At 36.9% G+C, this 21,578-nt stretch overlaps 2 protein-coding genes across 3 annotated transcripts; both read left to right on the top strand.

Annotated features, from left to right (window-relative positions):
• Positions 1-87: 87 nt before the first annotated feature.
• Positions 88-9,775, top strand: klhl38b (kelch-like family member 38b). 2 transcript variants are annotated; one of them, XM_082149437.1, is made up of 5 exons: positions 88-528; positions 1,516-1,682; positions 6,565-7,918; positions 8,016-8,121; positions 8,737-9,775. In XM_082149437.1, the coding sequence occupies exons 3-5, from the start codon at positions 6,749-6,751 to the stop codon at positions 9,024-9,026; spliced, it is 1,566 nt and encodes a 521-aa protein (XP_082005563.1). In that variant the 5' UTR covers positions 88-528; positions 1,516-1,682; positions 6,565-6,748; the 3' UTR covers positions 9,027-9,775. The 2 variants fall into 2 exon arrangements, with proteins under 2 accessions (XP_082005563.1, XP_082005562.1); XM_082149436.1 differs by lacking the exons at positions 88-528; positions 1,516-1,682 and adding an exon at positions 4,104-5,871.
• A 4,681-nt stretch (positions 9,776-14,456) lies between these two features.
• fbxo32 (F-box protein 32) lies at positions 14,457-21,336 on the top strand. The gene is made up of 9 exons (XM_082149678.1): positions 14,457-14,749; positions 15,363-15,472; positions 15,558-15,607; positions 15,697-15,789; positions 17,662-17,755; positions 18,401-18,585; positions 19,185-19,367; positions 20,240-20,383; positions 20,498-21,336. The coding sequence occupies exons 1-9, from the start codon at positions 14,628-14,630 to the stop codon at positions 20,585-20,587; spliced, it is 1,071 nt and encodes a 356-aa protein (XP_082005804.1). The 5' UTR covers positions 14,457-14,627; the 3' UTR covers positions 20,588-21,336.
• Positions 21,337-21,578: the final 242 nt, after the last annotated feature.

The raw sequence follows: 21,578 nt of genomic DNA, 5'->3' as shown, positions 1-21,578 counted from the left end.
CTATAGGGAAGTATTCAATTTCGGATGCAGCGATTGTGTTACCCTACTTTTTTGTGAAGAGCTGTAACCAACAGCTTTTTTTTTTTTTGTGGACAGTGCATCAACAAAATAGTGTCAGTATATATTGCTTTATTATGGATTCAGACATTACAAATATATTGTAAAAAAAAAAAATCATTATGTCAAAATTAAGCAGTTAAATATATATTGCAAACATGAAATAAAAAAATTGCAAATCAGTAAACCCCCCTAGCCCCCCCATCAAAATTAGATGGCATATTTCTTTTTTATTTCATAAATCAAGGCTGTGAGCGACAGTATTCAAATCACTGTGACAAGAAAAACTGGGCGTGATCTAAGAAATGAAGACAGTGCAACAAAATTTAAATGAACTGTGCTGTACATCTATTTCTAACAGTGTTGTTTGCATTTGTGAAAAATTATAGGCTAATGGTGTCTACCCTGAAAAGAGCCAGTGGCAGTGGCAGCATCTTCAGAGGCGTCTCCCAGGAGATACTTCAGCTTCTGGTATCCAGTCCGGGGGCAGGAGGGTCTGTAAAACACTGCAGTGTTTAGTCCTGTGTTGTGGATTGACAAACAGCTAGCCTCTGGCTGTCAGTCCATCACCCCCAGTACAGGGGCTTCTCCTGCCCAAAAGCGTGCCTCAGCTCTTAATTACCTAACTTAACAGCTGTCCAGTCTGCTGTGTATTTGCTCATATCTGGCTGTCGCCGTGAGGCATATCACCAGTCACAAGCCGGGTGTCCATCTCCCAGTGCCACATAAAAAAAAAAAAATCCAGGCTCATGACAGTCTCTTAAGGCCAGATACACCTGCTCCCCTAATATTAAAGCATTAATAGTAAATCTCATTAGCATATTGTGCTTATATAATGAATTATGTATGCGCCAAAACATATATACTTTAACATTTTGTTAATTGCATACACAAATGATACTGCTTTATGATTCAGAAATCAGTCTTCAGAGTGACATTTTCACTGAAGCCTTGTGTTATAAAGATCCACACACCCTTCATCTCTATCCTGGTGAGTAAACAGAGGAATTTCAACGACCTGACATTTCAGGATTGGTCCGACACTACCACAGGAATTCCTCTGAGTGTTCAATCTCTACAAAGATTTTTTTTTTTTTTAAGTTTCCATCACTTGAGATTCTGTACTCTGGCCATTTTGAATGCCAGGGCACCTTGTGTCAGTATGCCTGTGACACCGTATGAAGCTGTCTGCCACCGCTGAGGATATAAAGATAAACAGCATTGCCTTCACACTGACTCGCTCAGTGAAAGAACTCATTATTTAGTTTCCTCAACTGTTAAAAAAAGACGTCTGGAACACAACACCTCCAAGAGTAAACAAAATAGGGTGAAAGTGCCACACTAGTGGGAATGCGTCTATGTTTTTTTCCTTCCAGTGGCTATGCACTGGTTACATCAGAAGAATTTTAAGCAGCTAATAGTAAGCCCCTTAAGACCCCTCTTTCTCTGATTCCAAAGGCAACTGCACTCCATCAAAGGTGTATTATTGCTGAAGGTGCATGGCGTGTGTCTGTTGGTGTCATGCCGATGAAGCCTACCAAAAGCCTGGACTGGCTGCAGAGAGAGAAATGAAAAGAAGGAAGAGAAGATCATCAGACAAAAATGTTGAGGTGAAAATGACATAGGTATGTTAATGTTATTGAATGCAACTCTGTTATGTGCAGTTCAATTTCCCCCCAATTACGCTGATGTTTTTCTTTAATGAATAGAGCTGTGTGTTGTTGTCCCATAATACACTGCGGGTTACCTTAAAAAAATCATGAGAGCACTTTTAGGTAGTTTAGTGATCACTAATATTGAGTGCAGTGAAACATTTAGGCTATTTGTCTAATCATAATACCCAACACGTGTGATGACTAGTCTATTAGGACGTATTTTTTCACAGTAAGTTAATAAGTATCATTTGAGCTGCACTGACCTCTAGAGGAACATGACATTTTAACCAAAATATAGCTCTCATGCCACAAAGTAACACGCCAGCAGGTAGGGCTGTTAAATCGATTAATCGTGATTAATCACATCTAACATAAAAGTCTGTGTTTACATAATATATGTGTATATACAGTACATTATATATATATATATATATATATATATATATATATACTTTTCTGTGTGTGTATAAATATAAATTTGTTTGTATATACAGTATACACACACATTTATATTTATACATATAGACTGTATCTATATATACTGTATGTATATATAAATAAATACAGTATATATATATATATATATATATATATATATAATATACTGTATATACACACATATATTTATACATATATATGTGTGAGTGTGTGTGTGTGTGTGTGTGTGTGTGTGTACACAGAAATATATACAGTATGATATATATATATGTATATTAGATTTTTTTTTTTTTAGATCTGTTAATGTGTGTATTTAAGAAATTAGTGAAATATGTTTAACATAATATTTTATTATGTTCACATTCACAAAATTTAATATTTAATTAGGGTCAGAAATCAGTTGGCTACATTAATTGCAGTAATTTAATATTTTTTCTCATGATTTGTTCTTTTTATAAATATATAAAAATATATCTATATATTCTTTTCCATATATATATTATGTTCACATTCACTCAATTTAATATTTAATTAGGGTCAGAAATCAATACGTTAATTGCAATTTTTTTATATACAAAAATATACAGCTGCCTTAATATTTATCAACAACGTCTCTCACAAAGATCATCATATTTAATGGTCCCTAACATCAACAAGTTTGAAAACCCTTGCTGTAGACAATATAATGTTGCTAACGTTCCAGTAGTTTGTTTCATTTCACAAGGGTTTTCTTAGATATTATCTTTTTCTTGCATTTGTTAACACTAAAATGTCCATACCGTACTGCTTATTACATTACAGCTGGTTTGTTTGCTCTGAACTTCAAAGAAGAAGCTTCAGTATTTGCTGTGTGGTGATGGTGATCAGAACTTTGCCTCCACTCTGAAAGTGGAACATTTTCTCCAGGCTCTTATCAGAAAAAAGGCCGGAAGAAGTAGGTCATTCAGATCTGACACATGACCCAATTTGCTATCTCACTATTTGCCATGTTCCCTTACATTTCTGCATGAGCGAAGCAAACTATATAATATATCACTGTCATACTGATCTTTTAGAGGTCAGCCTGCAATTCCCAATGGACATATTGCAATTTGCATTGCAACTCTTATCAGTGGCACCACCTAATATGATGATATTGTAGAGCAACATGCAAGAGCACTTGTTGCATGAATCTACCCAAAATCAATGTTACACAAAAAAAATCAAATATAGTCCTCAAAAATAATTATTTTGTGCTGAAGAGAGAGGCTCTTGTTTTATGGTGGTCGGTTTTTTAAAACGTCTGTTGTAGCATTTGAGGAGGATCACAAAGGAGTCCATAAAAGGAACCAAAAGATGAAAGTGCTCTTCAAAATGCATCAGACATTGTGCTTTAATATATCTAAAACCTGTGCTTCTTTCCATTATGACTACTTTTCACTATTCTCATAATACCTGGCAAACAGAAATTTCATTTGTAAAGTAGGCGCTGTTTTGGTTAGTGTCAATTATTATAATGTACAAAGGCTTGTGTTCATTGCAGGAGTGACATATAAACAAAATACTTCCCTTTTACATGTAGATTATAAGAATAAGAAATTAGTATATTCAAAGCTATAAAATAATTCATTATATTATTTTAAAAATATAAAAATATTTTATATAATTATAATAAAATATAATTTAATTTAATTAATTAATATACTTGTGTATGTATATATATATATATATATATATATATATATATATTTATATAAACACATTATAGTATAACAATATATTTATATACAGTGTAATAATAGTGAGGAATAAGCTATAAAATAATTTAATAAAACTATTAAAATATTTGATATAATTTTAATAAAACAATTTAATTAATTAATATACTTATAATATTATAGTATAACAATATAATTAATATAATATATTTATATACAGTGTGTAGTAGTAGGAATACAAATTGCAGAAGTTTTTGGAAAATGTCTAGAGGTCATAACCCTCCATCTCTTGGTGTGACTGTTATTTACCCTTCATTTACTCATGCAGCGATAAGCAGGGTTAATCGGGGAGGATGCTCTCCCTGAGGCACAGGCACTTTGGAATTGAGTGCTTAGCATGAGATAATTAGCAACTGCACAACAGACTCACAGTAATGTAATGTGGATGCTGTAGAGCAGAGCGGATCTTTAGCACTGCTGTGTACCTTGCAAGATATGTAAAGTATCTGCAGGGTTTAAGAGTTCTCACGACAGGTTGCGTATCAAGATATCTACCAAGAGACTGTTATTTTCATAGAGTGGCTCTGGAGAATTTAAGGTCCCAACATTCTCTGCTACCGAACATCATAGGCTTTATGATTATGATTTTATTGGTAATATTTTGCCTGTCATCTTTTCAAAGGGTGTTGTGGTAGAAGTTCAAAGGGATTACTCAAGCTATTTCTAGCCTTTCAATGGGTAGGGTGGAGCTGAAATGTGTTTAATTTCTTAACCTGACATTCTAGTTTCCCCAATTTTCTTCTTCACATCTTTATTTCACTCAGCCACTGCAGCAAGTTTTGTTTTGTTTCTTAATGTGCATTACCAGGCTTGAGGACATCATGTTTGAAAATAATCAAAATATCTTTATTATAATGTTAAATGTGTATAATGTATCTGTTTGATTTTTTTTTTCTGCTTGATCAAATGTGGAGACTGTTGTTGCTTGTATTAACGACATATTATCATAAGGTACATGAGAACATATTTATTTGAAGTTCTTGAACATTTTAGATTACAGCATGTGAAACAGAAGACAGCACAGGTGCAACTATTGCGTAATGTCTCTCAGGTCACAAGAAACCTCAGTACAGGGAACTAACACAAGATGGCGCTGTTTATCTTAAGGCGCATTTTTTCTGAAGCCCCTCAGTAGTCATGCAAAGAATCTTATTGTTGAAAATAGTTATTATATGATTAAGATTATAAATAATAATTGTATTCGTTTAGTTTTTTGTACATGCATTACTTTACATTAAAATAGTTTATTAATGCTTATGCAACTTCATACGCCTACAGTGCAACCTAAGTGCAGGACACTAAATTACCAAGATTATGTTCAAACAATAACCCAGTCACTCAGCGCTGTCTAATGTGTACCTGGCTGCGTATGTTTGGCTTCAAAGCTTTCAGCTGTTATATCTCCTCATTCTGAACTTTCATCATCCTAGAGTTTGTGACGACTGCTGCAGTAACACAGTGCTGGCTTTTGGGGGGATTAGTTTAGAAACGGGGGTCAAGTACACAGAAAACTCTTAGAATAGCTTTTGGTCACAAGTGGTGTTGTTTACAGCCTCGGTAAACATACACACGTTGTGGAGCATGGAGCAATTCAGACACGCGATGCAGACGGTGAAGAAACTTGTTGTGTTATGGAAAAACAGAGGGGGTGAGGGCGTACCATGATGAGGTGTTAGCGGGACTTGCTCCAGTTCTGACAGAGAAGAGAGATTTCTATTTTAAGGGAGACTGGAATGTACACTGAGGCCTCTCGAAGGATTTCTGAACAACAAATAACATACCGCGGTCGCCCCAGTCTCTATAAACATCCACCTGCCAAACTCTGAAAGTGAACTTTCAGAATCAGAAGTGAACTGTTTTTTGAAAACAGAGGGACGAGTTTGAGCTCTGCTTGAGTTTTGATGATACATAGGCTGTATATTTACAGGACCATCTAGAATGTGCTTCAAATCATCTGAGACAAGGTAAGGCAAGATATGGCTGACACATCAGGTCTCCAAGCAGATGCTTTGACTACAGGCACAATAACACCTGTGTAGTTTGTCTATAACTGCATGGCATTTTGGTTAGTTTTTCATGATATGTCAGTCTGCAGGCAAACTGCATTGTTCTAGTCTTGGAAGATTAATGTGATTGTGTGATGATGAACTGGCAGAATTGTTAATTGATGAAGGGAATCATTTCCTTGCTACCATTCCTTTGATTTCTTAAAATGTGCAATTGCAGATTTATTTTAAAAAGTGCACTGAATGCTGCACTGTTTCACGGATGCAACTTTACACTCATGTTCAAGCATGTCATTGAATCAGTCATATTATTTTATTTATTATATAATTATTTATATATATGTACACACACACATACAGATGTATACTGCAATACTGTAAATAATATTATACATATAAATACTAAATGTGTGTGTGTGTGTGTGTGTGTGTGTGTGTGTGTGTGTGTGTGTGTGTGTGTGTAAATGTGCAAATATAATCACTTAATTTTCAAAATCACTAGATTCAAAAAATGAAATGGTTATAGGAAATGCATCTGAACTGCTGCCATAAGAGTTTTTATGTGCATAAGAGAAATGTGTATGTAACCGATATCCTAACTGAAGAAAATATCTTATGATTATAAAACTTTTGTCTTTTTTTCCCCCACAGCTTAGATGGTCCAATATCAGATGTCCTGCATTTTAAAGACAAAGACCTGATCTCAACCCTCCTCCTGGAGCTGAACACCTTGAGGAAGGACCAAATTTTCACTGATGTTATTCTTTGCTCTGAGGGTAAAGAGCTCCCATGTCACCGCAATGTTCTGGTGTCCAGCAGCCCCTACTTCTACGCTATGTTCTGCAGCTGCTTCCTGGAGACCCAGAAGCCCCGGATAGACCTCCAAGGTGTTCCTTATGACATCCTTGCGAGTATAGTAGAGTATGTATACACAGGGTCTGTCAGCATCACCATGGAGCTGGTTCTCCCTCTGATGCAAGCCGCCTCTATGCTTCAGTATGGAAGGCTTTTTGAGGCCTGCTCGACCTTCTTGCAGACCCAGCTCAGTCCAGACAACTGCCTGAGTATGATCCGGCTCTCTGAAATCCTGCATTGCCCTAGCTTGCAGGAAAAAGCGAGAGAACTGGCTGTGAAGAGCTTCTCTGATGTGGTGGTCTCCGAGGACTTCTGCGAACTCTCGCTACCCGAGTTAGTGAGCTACTTGGAGGACGACAAACTGTGCGTTGAGGAGGAGCAAGTTTTTGAGACTCTTCTAGCTTGGATCCACCATGACCCGTTCTCCAGACGTAGCACTATCCACGACTTGTTCCGTCGCGTGAGGCTGAGACATGTCCATCCTTCCTATCTTTTCCAGTTTATCGCCAATGACCCTCTAGTCCAGTCATCTTCTTTATGCACAGAGATTATCGAATCCGTCCGTCGCCTTCTTTTTTCTGTCGGCACTCATTGCCCTGGCGATCTTGAGCTCCTTTGGGCAGTGCCACGACGGAAAAACTGCAAGGAGGCGCTTGTAATAGTGGGAGGTCGTAAGGATGGTGAGCGGACGTCTCGTGAGGCGCTGCTCTACGACGAGCAGACTCGCTGCTGGCAGTGTCTCGCAAAAATCCCGCTGCGCCTTCACCGGCCCTCTTATGTCTGCATGCACAGCATCCTTTATGTGCTCGGGGGCTTAACCATGACAGCCGGAGGGCAGTGCACAACTAGCAACACTGTGTACACGCTTTCTCTGAAAACAAACCAGTGGAGAGTTGGAGAACCCATGCTGACGCCTCGATACGCCCATCAGAGTTCTACCTACCTGCATTTCATTTTTGTTCTGGGTGGATTGACAGCTGACGGACAGCTGTCAAATTCGGTAGAGCGATACGACACCATGTTCAACCTATGGGAGGCCATGGCCCCCATGCCCACTGCAGTTCTGCACCCAGCTGTAGCCGCACATGACCAGAGAATATACGTGTTCGGAGGGGAAGACGCCATGCAGAAACCAGTTCGAATTATCCAGGTTTGATATTTCAGGCTATATGGGATGTTTAGTTGTATAGAGAACAAATTTGAATGATTTTGCAGTGGTAAAAGAATCTGATGTTTGTTCTTGATAGGTGTACCACATTGGAAGGAATCTGTGGTATAGGATGGAAACCAGGACAGTGAAGAACGTCTGTGCACCAGCTGCTGTGATCGATGATAAAATCTACATTGTAGGCGGTAAGGAGGTTTTTTTTGGAGTGTTTTGTGAATATAATGTTCCTGCAAGTTGGTTTTGAGGTCACCATGAAATCAGAATTGACCATTCTTATTTTTTTGCGGAATATTGAAGATCCCTCTGCTCCAGTAACCTGTCATTCATATGAGATTGCAGCAATTAGCAAATGACAACAATCCAATCAATTTTTGACCAAGTCCCGCCTTACATTTTTTCTTGTTCGAGATGTCGTTTCACTCAGAAATACACTACCATGAAATATTTAAATAATTAAGAGATTTTTGAAAGAAAAAATATTTTTGATGTATCTTAAGACTGGAGTATTGGTTGCTTTGCTCCAAAAGTAAAGCAGCTGAAAATTCAGCTTTGCCGTCACATGAATAAATTACATTTTAAAATATTTAAATAGAAAACAGCTACTTTAAATTGTAAAAATATTTCACAACATTACTGTTTGTACTGTATTTTGCTCAAATAAATGCAGCATTGGTGAGCATAAGGGACTTGTTAATTATTCAAAACCATTTGACCAGTAGTGTACATCACAATAGGGGGAAAAAGACGATCTCAATTTCCATTTCATGCAACTTTAACTCTCTTTTTTTATTATTTAACAGGCTATACAAGAAGAATGGTAGCATATGATGTTAAAACCAACAGGTTTGAAAAATGTGAAAATATGAAGGCCAGGAAGATGCATCACTCTGCTGCTGTTGTGAATGGAAAGATCTATGTCACGGGGGGGCGCTTCATTAACAGTGACGAGAGTGTGGAAGACTCAGACGGCTTTGACTTCTACGACCCAAAGACAGACTCATGGGTGTCGATGGGAACTTTGCCATTCAAGCTATTTGACCATGGCTCAGTAAATCTGGTCTATCTCTCTGATAAGTTTTTGCCTACATGACTGTATTAATATTGACAACGTAGCTTAGTCATATCATACAAGCTTAAATGTGTCTGTCTCCAACCAAAATTAATGGAGTGCTCTATTTGACAGTTCATACTGAGAAAAGAGTAAAAATGGAGAGCATATTAAGACAGTAACGCAATGAGACACATTTTTCGAAGCTCTCTGTCGGTGTTTGCACGTGTTGCCTTTTGAATGTGTGTGAGGTTATTAGTAAAATAACTATTAAAAGTTATAGAAATATCTGAAATAGCCAAATAGCTGGAAGATATTTCAAATTAAGCTCAGGCCATATAGCAGATGGACTCTTTTAATTTCAAGTGTCTTTTAGATCACCTGTTTATTGAACAATTAAATCATATTAGTGTTTACTAAAGAATACACATTACCTTTGAACTTGAAGAGTTTCAAATTCTGTATTATTTTGCACTTGACACTGAATAGTTGCACATTGTTTGTTTACATGTGTACTTTTATTTAAACATTCCTTCTTTTTGTAAATTGATTATTTATTCATGTTTTTTCCCCCAAATATTTTACATTCTTTTAAAAATTAATTGAGTGGAACAGTTATACATGCAAAATGATTTTACCATTAAATTCTTCATCAAAACTAATAATGCTTCTTTTGTGTGTTATTTGAAAATTGTCTTATATGGTAGAATTTAAAGGGATAGTTCACCCCCCAAAAAAAAAATCCTGTCATCATTTATTTAGCCTGATGTCATTCTAAACTTGTATGACTTTCTCTCTTCTGCAGAACACAAAATAAAATACTATAAAAGAAACTGATGGAGAATTTCATTGTATGAGCTAAAACAGACATTTTTCTAAATATCTTTCGTATTTAGAAAGAAACTTGTACAGAAAGTTTGGAATGACATGAGTAATTAATAAAATTTAATTTTTGGGTGAATTGTAAAAATCTTCTCCATCAATACTTTACATATACATTATGTGTAATATCTATTCAATTTGAAATTAAATGCATATTAAAATCATGTTTCTGATGTGACCTATTCATCATCCTACATAGATCATAAGATATTAAACTCATCATATGACATGACACAGAAGGTGTGAGGATGTAAGGCAGCAGATGTGTGAGAGAAATGTGTCTGGGTATATGTGTTATTGGCCTGTCTGTGTCTCACATGTCTTCCTGTCACTCTCAGTTAGACTGTAACAGGTGTCAGCATGCCCAGGCATGAAACTGTGAATTGCAAAGAAGACTATGATGAGCCATTAAGAGACTTGCTACTGTATTATGAATGCTGTGAAATGTGATATAAATTCCCAATACCCATTTCACTTTATCAACACACTCCAACAAACCTTAACATGTTTATACGAGTCCAATTGATGTCAAGTTTGACGATGTGCTTTTATTAGACACATAATATTGCATTAGGCAATAGTCTGTTGACTCATTGACATTAAGGATGGTAAAACGTGAACAACAAAGTGTGTTTTTTACGATTACCCAATGCACTGTGAGATCCTTAGTACTGCATGTGCTGTTTGGGGTTTGAATTGATTATATTACATCAAACCTCAGAACATTTCGTGCTGTAGCTTGTTCTTTTAGGTCGGAGATGATGAGATTCAGTCCTTGGGGGCCATAGGTGATCTGATGTTATTTTGGGAAACAAACAAGGGAGAACTTTACACCCCCAGAATCATGTGGCTGGCCCAGGTTGCAGATTTGTTGGTCAAGGGTGTAAACTGAAACATGAGGGAATGATGAAATTGGTGTAAGAGCAACAGCAACAGGTGTGTTAGTGAGCAAGCGAGAGCGTATGTGATCATGTGCCGCGTCCACCAACATGAACACAAAACAAAAACAGTTCTAGACGGTTCCATTTACTTCATTACATGAATGTTTTACATTTAAAGCCTTTTTCTTTACTTGTATTGCTCTTGTTCAACAGACAAATGTTGTGCTTTTCTTAACTTTAAATCATAAAATGGAAATATGATTGTCATCTAGCCGTGTAGATGTCTAGGAAATCCCCTCATAGCACTTGTCCCCAAGCTGAGAGCTGAACAGTGAGTATGGCTTGGGAAAAGATATTTTAGGAGAGGAACAAATGTCACGTTGTTGAATGTATTTGCCTCGCATTGGAAGCAAATGCCTTCCTGATGTGCTGTTAAACCTTTGGAATGAAAACCTAATGGAATGGTTCTCGCTCCAAAATGTTTCTAAAACATTTCAAACATATTTTTTTTAAAGTTTAGACTACAGTAACATACTTTTGCTGGATATCTGCCTAAATGACACTATTTTCTTTTAGAGCTGCTGTACAGGCGAAATGAACTGTTTGCATCATTGAATAATTTTCCTGTTATCACTGTAAAGCTGCTTTGAAACAATCTGTATTGTATAAAGCGCTATATAAATTAAAGCTGCAAGCAGCATTTATCGGGGTTCAAGCAGTTAAGGCCTTTAAGGCCTTTAAGCACAAAAGCATCAAAAGTTATTAAGTTTTATTTAGCAAGCATGTAACCACTGATATAATAAATGGAAAAGACCATTTACAGCCAATACAGGCAATTTGCCATATATGGTCTTAAAGCTTTTTAACAGTTATAGCGCCACCTATGGTCCGATCTCCATAAAATTTTGTGTGCTTGTTCAGAATGTTATGTCACATATTATGCTCACCAATTTTCGTGAAGTTCTGAGTTTTCGTTTAGGATTTATAGGCTTTTGAGTGTATTTTGTCACGGCCCTTTTCTAAATGACCCTGTTACAGCCACCCAAATGCAAAAGTTCAACTTTTTTTCCGATAATTATTGATCTAGAGAGTCCAGAGAATTGTCCTAGACTGGTTTGGTTCCGATCGGGCGAAAAAACAGGGACTAGTTCGCAAAAGTAGGTTTTGGACAAAATTCGACATAGCGGAAAATTTGTCCTGCCTAAATCGAAATTGGAGATACACATTTTGTCCGACTCGCCAGGGATCACAGTGGTGTAATACACTTGAGTCTAGGGCAAACGGTCTAAGAGTTATGATAAATTTTGTACTTTTGGTTGCTGTAGCGCCACCTATGGGCCAATCGGGGTAATACTCTGATAGGTTCTCCCCAAATTGAGGCCTACCATCTGTCCAGGTTTCAAGTCTCTAGGCCTCACGGTTTGTCCTGCACGATCAGTTCCTTACAAATCCTTACAATTACAATAGGGTTTCAGCATTTCATGCTTGAACCCCTAATAAACATGACTTAACTTGACTTGACTTGAAATGTTGTGCTTGTTAATGTTTCCTAAATTCCAGTGTGGAGGTCAGATTAAACCATGACTATATATCATCACTAATTATTCTTCTTGATCAAATTATTAATTAATCAAGTTGATAAATGAACAAAAACTATATTTATGATTTATCGTATAGGCCACTACAGGGCTCTGTGCACCTTCTGCATCCTTCTCAACTTACCAGACTGGCAAGGGGCAATAGAGAGACCTGTTCTGGAGTCTTCTACTCTACTTTAAACACAGTAGGCATAGTTTACTGCACCCAGCCAAGTCAGGTTACATTAGCGCTGCACTGGTGAGGAGACAAATTGGTTGAGAAATGTTTCCTGTAACCTTTACCACAAGCCTGAGTGTGTGTTGAATCTCAAATTACCATTTAACTATTGCATGGAATGCAATGTTTTGATTACAAGAAAAAAATGTTTGCTCTCCCTTTATGAAAATGCACACAAGCTCGGTTCTGCCTCTAAAACACTGTGTCTGGTAAAACATTGAGGTCACCATGAAATAACACCACTGAGGTCAACAACAGAAATACTGTGCAAAATAATTCCTTATCAATCCATATATATATATATATATGTGTGTGTGTGTGTGTGTGTGTGTGTGTGTGTGTGTACACATCATATATACACATTATATATTGGGTCTATATATATATGTGTGTGTGTGTGTGTGTGTGTGTGTGTGTGTGTGTGTGTGTGTGTGTGTGTGTGTGTGTGTGTGTGTGTGTGTGTGTGTGTGTGTGTGTGTGTGTGTGTGTGTGTGTGTACACATCATATATACACATTATATATCGGGTCTATATATATATATATATATATATATATATATATATATATATATACTAATTAAAAGAAAATCCCAGAAAAATGATAAGTGATGTTATAGGGTCAAATTCAGGTTGATTGGGACACTTTTTGCCATTGAGATGACTGGAAAAAAGTGTTCTAATCAACCTGAATTTACCCCTAGTCATGGTTTAATCTGATCTCCATGCAAGAGTTTAGGAAACATTAACAAGCACAACCTTTAGGCAGATAACCTTTTAAAAAGACGTTTGAAATGTGTGTTTCCTATAAAAAAAACTAATTTCACACCAGTTTGCTTTTATTTTATTGTGTTGACGCATTTAGTTGTCATTCATGTCTCATGTAAATTACATCTTGGTGTAAAATGAAACCCGTCGGTCTGAATGGCAATTACAATAAAGTGTTAGTTTTTGCATCAAGGAAGTGTAAAACACTGTAAATATACACCTTCTAAAATTCTTTTGGTCTCCACACAACCATTTTCAGCTGATAAGAATTAAACTGTCTGAAAGCAAACAATCAACACAGAGAAACTCTTGTGTGTGACTTAAAGAGATTAAATGATAAAAGGAAGCTGCTAGTTTCTCATTTCCATCAGCTCTCATTACATCATAATGTAGGGCAGCTGGGTCACATTTCTTGCTCAGTATGCACCTCATTACCAAACAAAAGTGAATAGCTATTGATGAAATCAACTTAAAAAAAGATTATATTTCCTTATCATGGTGTGAAGTGCGGTTCTCTACCAGTTTCATTTTACGAAATGGTGTTATCTTAATAGGAGGTCAGTTGGAATCTGATCATGTTACTAGCAGGTTCAGTGATAAGGTAAAAATATACATGCTTTTTCATAATTGGATAACCAGCCTTTGTTTGACCCACTTCTTTACAGTCACTATAGTCTGTATCCTGATTAGGAGGAAATGTCATTCACATACATTAATTATTTTCTCCTCATGATCCAAAATCTCACTTTCCTTTCATTTATGAAGCATGTAAGGGTAGCTATTACAGTTAATGTTGTGATCTCACTCATCAGGGAAAATCAAGAAAGAAGTCAGCTTTCTATGTTTAGCTCAAGTCTGGAAGTTTTTGTTCAGTCATTTTCTTGTCTGTTTCAGAAGATGAACTCAAGAAAATAAGAAATCTCAGGCTCATCACCTAGGCTACTATTAAATTGCATTGACTGAGTATGTCTGACATTTTAATAAGCGCAAGAGGAAAGATGATCCAGCAGCGTACTGAACTCTATCTGTGATTATGTTGCTGGTGAGGTTTTGCAATATTAAGGAAGATGATAAACAAAGCCACGTGTTGGAGAACGCTGTCCAAAGGGGGCGGGACCAGGAACATTTCCGGATTCTCCTCCTGACAATATAAATACAGCTGCGCACTTTTATCATCAGAAGCGCGTTCACAACATTATTTAATATAGCAGCACACACGCGAGAAAATCACTTTAACAACTTCTCGAGTTTAACACTTAACAAGTTTTCTTTCGTTATCACTGGTTTTCGTATCTTGACAATGCCGTTTCTTGGACAAGACTGGCGGTCTCCTGGTCAAAGCTGGGTAAAAACGGAGGACGGCTGGAAAAAAACGACGAAAGATGAGAACGAGACGAATAACAATGTTTCAGAACGGAAGAGGTCAGTGTTTAATGATTCAACATTTACATTTGAAGTCTTTATCTGATATTTTCCGTTGTCCACCACTAAGAGCATCATATAACGAATGGCGTAGTTTACTGCAGACGCAATCTGCGTCAAATTGAAATGCAGAGGCATTTATCAAGAATTAAGTTTTTTTTTTTTATGATATTTATCTAGCTTATTTTGACATTTTTATTAATATTGTTTATACTTAATATTTTATTAGAAAATTTACGAAATGTGTGAATACATTTTAAAAAGACTAGGCTAATAAAAAATACGTATAAATAATTTAAGTGAAGTTATTGACGGAGGTGCGGCACTAGTTTCAGCACTGCAGTAAATAGCTGTTGTAAACATAAAATGCCTTTGTGTTTACTCATCATCTGTTGATCACCTTTCTAATAATACAACAGGTCATATGCTCAGTCTATTTACTGTTTCTAAAAGTGTTGCTGTAGGTACAGACAATAAATGGGGTTAGGGCCTACATATTTGCATATTGATAGTGGCCATATGTTGTGTAATTCCCCATCATGGTGCTAAACTATGAAAAAAAAAAACATTCCTTGACAAAGCATGTTTGTTGACAACTTCACTTTGCTTTCAGCTACTGCAAGGAAGAACATGACAAGGAGAATTTGATCCTCAGCATTAATTATGACGTGGCTGCAAAGAAGCGAAAGAAGGACTTGTTAAACAACAACACAAAGATTCCTTGTAAGCCTCATCGCCGTATCTTTCTGAAAATCGAAATGCAACGAGTCTGTTACTGCAAACATTTAGATTTATTTCTTCATTGCAGATTTTCACAAAGACAAATGGATTTATGTTCACAAAGGAAGCACCAAAGAGGTAAGGCCTGGTAATCATCTCCTGCAGTACGATTGAAGAGGCTTCTGTGTGAATAAGTAGTCAACTAACTCCTCTTTCATCTCCCGCAGCGTCATGGATATTGTACTCTGGGAGAAGCATTTAATCGTTTGGATTTCTGCAGTGCCATCAAAGACACCAGGCGATTCAATTATGTCGTGAGGGTGAGTTTCTGCTCGTCTATTTGTGGCAGGGAAAACCGTGACAATAGCCAGGCTCAGTCTCTGAAGAAGAAAGGGTTAATAAGTCTTGGGCTCTGGGTATCTGCTACTTTCTTCATTCTTATCATAGCACACCAGACAAGCGGGCCTCTGGGGCAGTTTCATGGCAAATGCACAGGGACCATGTTTGTGCTTCTGTATACATATCTGTGTGTGTTTGCTGCAACTGTTTCTTGTAATGAAAAAACAAGAGTGACTTAAGCAGCCTTAAATTCAAGTTTAAATTAGCTATTACTCCTTTGGTTTAAGGTCACTAATGATTAGACATTCTTCTTGATTTACTTGTTCCAGTGATGAAAGCAAAGGTCATCAGCTAAGAGCAGATAAACACAGGTCGGTGTGACGTTGAGGTCACTGTCACGCAAACAGCTGAGGTTGAGGAAGCTTATGAAACTGGAACGGAAAGTCAAGTGACTTAGGTGGCCATTAACCCCACCCCCTCACAGGCCCTTCTCTCTATCTGTCGGCATTGTGACCCTGAATTCTGATCCGATCACTTGACTCCACTGTGGTGTAGAGTCAGCTATGATGAGCTTAAGGTGCTGGCAAATTGGGTCATGAATCCTTGTGATCACTTCAGAAGACAGGTAAACACAGGATCAGGATCAAGTTGTTTACTCAGACCTTTACTCAGCTAAGGTCACTACAAGTCACTTCAGTGCATCATATGTGCATCATTTATTTTTCTAGACATTTCCAGACACTATTGAGACACCATAGTCAGTGTCAGGTTTATCTTGCAGTTTCTCTTTTGGTTGTCTGACCTTGTGCTGGTGTTGTGTTGGAGCTCAGTTACAGTGATCAGGTTTAGTAGGGATGGAAAAACAAATCTATAAGGCTACTTATGACAAACAAAGACCACTATAATCTTGTGTGTATGTATATATTTGTATATAATACCATTTAAAACATTAGAGTTAGTAAAGTGCTTTTTTTTTAAATAAAGAAATGAACTTTTATTCAGTTATACTTTTATGCATTAAATTGATCAAAAGTGACAGTAAAGACATTTATAATGTTACAAAAGATTTCTATTTCAAATAAATGCCTTTCTTTTGAACTTATTCATCAAAGAATCCTGAAAAATGTATCCCAGTTTCCACAAAAATATTAAGCTGCACAACGGTTTTTGACATTGATAATAAGAAGAAATGTTTCTTGAGTAGCAAACCAGCATATTAGAACGATTTCTGCAGGATCATGTGACATTGACGACTGGAGTATTGATGCTGAAAATAAATGACATTTTAAAATCTATTAAAATAGAAAAATCCCCAAACTTTCATGCTCCAGTCCACATAAAGGCACTTGGAGCATCTTTCATCAGGGGCTCGCTGTAGGGGAGGGAGGAGAATGACAATGTTCACATGTTGCTGGGTCAAGTGTGGGTCAATGTTGCTCCATGATGTGGATTGTGCTGGTATTACATGCCAGTCATGCCTTTATAGAACACAACTCTGCACTCACTATCTGCTCTTGGCTGTCCTAACTTTTGAAAATGAACTTGGTGTTGGAAACCTACTCTTGTCCAATTGATTGCATACATATAAGGTGCACAAACAGTTACTGTAAAACGATCACTTTGTTTTAAAGTCCGTTTGAAGGAATGGTTACCTGCTTTTGTCTGAACTTCAAAACAACAACACTGCTGAAACAGACATTAGCCAGAGTGCATGTGTATGGGGAGAGAACGTCCCATTTCTGAGCCCTTTGTTTTTGCCAAGGCTGAAGCGAGTGGAATAAAACAGTCTGTAAGTAATTCTGGAACACACAGCCTCTTAGTCTGACCTCTCAAATTTATGTCCACCATTTCAGCTGCTGGAGCTGATCGCCAAGTCCCAACTGCCTTCGCTGAGTGGAGTGGCACAGAAAAACTACATGAACATTCTGGAAAGGGTTGTGCAGAAAGGTAAGCTTTCTTGTTAATGTCTCACGTCTTCACCATCTCATTTGCAAAACTATTAGCCAATGTGAAACATCAACAGTGTCTGTTTACATTACATGTTTGCAAAGTCTCTGATTATTTACTCCGAGGCTTGTACTGAAACTCTCTTGTGGTTAATAAGAAAAAAAGATGAGGCAAAATCTGTCCAAACAAAATAGTTGTTTATTCTGCTGTCTGCAATCTTTTACAACAAAATTAGTTTGGTGGGCTTGGCCAGTAGCTCATAGCTGAATGGAAATTTTATAATTGCCTGCACTGGAAAAAGCGACAAGCCTCAGATAGCAAACAGGGATCTCAGCTGTATTGTAAACCCAAAGTCATCTCAGCTAAACAAAGGTGCAGGTTGTTATGGGAAACTAAATTGCTCACTTGTAGGCTACGTCATACCCAAACCCCTTTATTAATTTACCTGTCACTTTCCTTACTCCTCAGTTTATGATATAAATGCATATGTAATGTCTTAATCGTATCTGTTGTATGTTTTGAAAGCATCTGGCATGAACTTAAAGTAGCCTGTAACACACAAGATCCTGTCAACAGTGTTGGGCCCATGTTGTTGTGCGCCCTTGAACTTTTAGTTACTAACTAAACATTTGCACTCTTTCTTAGTTCTTGATGATCAGCAAAATGTTCGTCCGATTAAAGAACTGCTGCAAACGCTATATGCGTCGTTGTGCAGTCTGGTTCAGGACATGGGCAAGTCTGTCCTAGTGGGCAACATCAACATCTGGGTGCACCGCATGGAGAACATACTACAGTGGCTACAGCAGCTTGATAACATTCAGATCAACCGGGTGAGTGTAAACGCGCCAGATATATAGCAAAGGAAAGACTTTTTTATTTTTTTATTGCAGTTAAAGGGATCGTTCAACCAAAAATGTCATTTGTTCACCCTCATGTGGTTCCAAACCTGTATGATTTTCAGTGGAACACTTAAGGAGAAATGAAGCAGAATGTTTTAGCCGCTCTTTTCTGTATAATTAAAGTGGATGGGAACCGGGGCTGTCGAGCTTGAAAAAGGTGGAACAGCCTGAAATTCCAATAAAAATCTTGCTTGACATTTTTGGTTACCATTCACTGTCACTTGTATGGAAAAGAGCAGCTTGGACAACTACTATAAATATCTAATTTTGTGTTCCATGGAGAACTTTTTTTTCTTATATATTCCTATATTTCTTTTTAGTACTTCATGTAGTTTTTCATCTAATATTTTTATTTCAGCTTTATACCAAAAAAGATATTTCATTTCAGTTACCAATAACAAATATCACTTTAAGCTACAAAAGTATCAGCATACAGAACATGCGTTATATTGTGTAACCTAGCAAACATATATCCATTGAGATTGTTCAGATCATGAAGGTAAACAGAGACTTTCTTCTTATTTGTCCAGCCTACAAACACAGGGATGACATTCCTTGATCTGCCGGCTAGCTTGCAGCTTAACATCATGCACCGTCTTGCAGACGGACGAGATCTGGTTAGCCTGGGTCAAGTATGCCCTGACCTAAGTGTGTTGGCAGAAGATCGGCTGTTGTGGAAGAGACTTTGCCAGTATCACTTTGCAGACAGACAGGTACATGTTTGTCACATGCTTAAAGGAATAGTTTAATTTACTCACCCTCAAGTCGTTCCATACTTTCGTTCATCTTCGACACACAAATGAAGATATTTGAATGAAATCTGAGAGATTTCTGTCCCTCCATTGACAAGTCTATGCAACTACCACCTTGACACTTCAAAAAGTTCATAAAGAGATCGTAAAAATAATCCATATGAATCGAGTGGTTTAGTCCAGATTTTCTGAAGAGAGACTGTCGCTTTCTGATGAACCGATTGAATTTAGGCTTTTTTTCCACATATTCATAAACGCACACATTAGATACGGTAAACAGAAGCTCAAGCATGTTTGCCTAATGTGCAAGAACCAATGAGGTTCATTCTTGTGTTACAAGCGTTTGAGTTTCCGCAACAACCAATGAGATTCAAGCAAGAACTGTTGAGCTTCTGTTTATGATCGCTGATCAAGGTTTATGTGAATAAAAGCCTAGAATTCAATGTTCATCATATAATCAAGTCTCTTCAGAAATGTTGTACTAAACCGCTCTATTCATATTTATTAGTTAAACAATCTCTTTATGAACTTTTTGAAGCGACAAAGTGGTAATTGCATGGGCTGTCAATGGAGGGATGTAAATCTCACAGATTTCATTGAAAATATCTTCATCTGTGTTTCGAAGATGAACAAAATTCTTACGGGCTTGGAACGACATGAGGGTAAGTATTTAAGGGTCAGTTCACTCAAATGAAAAATATTGTTTAAAGGACCAGATGAGTCTTGCATATTTATGTGACTGTTTATATCTTAAATCTGCTCATGAATTCCATTACCTGGCATACAGTACAAACACTTTATGTGGTTTAAGTAATTTGATATGTTCTTCACAGATCCGCAAGCGCCTAATGGTGTCAGATAAAGGACTTTTGGAATGGAAAAAGATGTACTTTAAGTTGTGCCGGTGCTACCCTCACAAGGAACAGTACAGTGACACGTTACAGTTCTGCACACATTGCCACATCCTGTTCTGGAAGGTGACTAGACTCATTTCTAGCTTTTAACATTTTATTTGAAAATATCAACCTCTTCTTTTTTTTCATTTATGGTCCTTTTATGGCAATAACAGATTATTTTTCCTGTTCATTTAGGATACAGACCATCCTTGCACTGCCAATAACCCAGAGAGCTGCTGCAAGCCCGTGTCTCCACAGGGTTTCATCAACCTTTTCAAATTCTAGGGGGCGCTGCATTGCTGCCATGTACATAGTGTCAATAGTGCAAAGGATTCCTGGATGACTTGAGGCAGGGAAAAGATGGGGTTGCATTAGAAGCAAGTGTCATAATGTTTATAAGTTTGGTAACTGAATGTACTCAAGAAGATATATTGAGATGAGACACTAAAAAGCTGTGTTGGGGGGAAAATGCACTCCATTTATTTATAAAGGATTTATTTATATTTATTTAGCATGGGTCCTGTTTACTCTAAGAAAAGTTCCATTGAGGATTAGAAAAAGGATATTTAAAATGATCCTACATGCATAAAAAGTTGCCCTTGTGCTGTCAGGATGCCTTGGTTTCTTCTGTGAATGTAATATAGATTTTATTTTTGGCAACACATTTGTTTGAATTTCAGATAGCATATTGGTGCTTTAGCAAGTGCATGAAATGGGAAAGTTTACCAAAATGGCCTAAACACTGGTGTGCAATACTTTTTCTAAGTACTTTTTTTTTCACTTTTATACATTTGATATTTTCAGTGGTTTGCAATTTAAACATGCTTGTTTTTCTAGTATGTTGTAAACTGTTCAAAGCATAAACTCATCCAAGGTGCCTTATCCTGAGTGGTCAAAAGCAAATTTAAAATGTTTGTCATTAATTTGCAGGTGTTTTTTTGTTTTTTTCTGAATAAAACTTCTGAATGGTATTTATTCAGATTTATATGGGAATCTCTATAAATAAAATATTTGTACGGATGTACCATAATTCATCAACTCTTTCATGTTTTTGTTTTTTTTCAACTGGTTATTTCTCTGTTTATTTTGGTTGTTGGAAGACCAGATATCTGATGTAAAAGTGTATGCATATGTATATTTACACTGCCGTTCAAAAGTTTTGGATCGGTAAGATTTATGTTTTTAAAAGAAACTTTTTTTAAAAGAGCTTCTACTCACCAAGGCTGCATTTATTTGATTAAAAAAAACAACAAAAAACAGTAATATTATCCTAATT

Source organism: Leuciscus leuciscus (genome assembly GCF_965113295.1).
Source record: "Leuciscus leuciscus genome assembly, chromosome: 20".
NCBI classification, from domain to species: Eukaryota; Metazoa; Chordata; class Actinopteri; order Cypriniformes; family Leuciscidae; genus Leuciscus; species Leuciscus leuciscus.
Note: the sequence above shows the minus strand (reverse complement) of the source record. Positions and strands in the feature narration are given on the sequence as shown.

Excerpts from the sequence above, each read along its gene's own strand:
- klhl38b (XM_082149436.1), top strand. The coding sequence starts at position 5,846 with ATGTGCTTCAAATCATCTGAGACAAG. Across the intron at positions 5,872-6,564 it reads TTCAAATCATCTGAGACAAG|CTTAGATGGTCCAATATCAG; the intron begins GTAAGGCAAGAT and ends TTTCCCCCACAG. Across the intron at positions 7,919-8,015 it reads AACCAGTTCGAATTATCCAG|GTGTACCACATTGGAAGGAA; the intron begins GTTTGATATTTC and ends TGTTCTTGATAG.
- fbxo32 (XM_082149678.1), top strand. The coding sequence starts at position 14,628 with ATGCCGTTTCTTGGACAAGACTGGCGGTCTCCTGGTCAAAGCTGGGTA. Across the intron at positions 15,473-15,557 it reads CAACAACACAAAGATTCCTT|ATTTTCACAAAGACAAATGG; the intron begins GTAAGCCTCATC and ends TCTTCATTGCAG. Across the intron at positions 18,586-19,184 it reads ATAACATTCAGATCAACCGG|CCTACAAACACAGGGATGAC; the intron begins GTGAGTGTAAAC and ends TTATTTGTCCAG.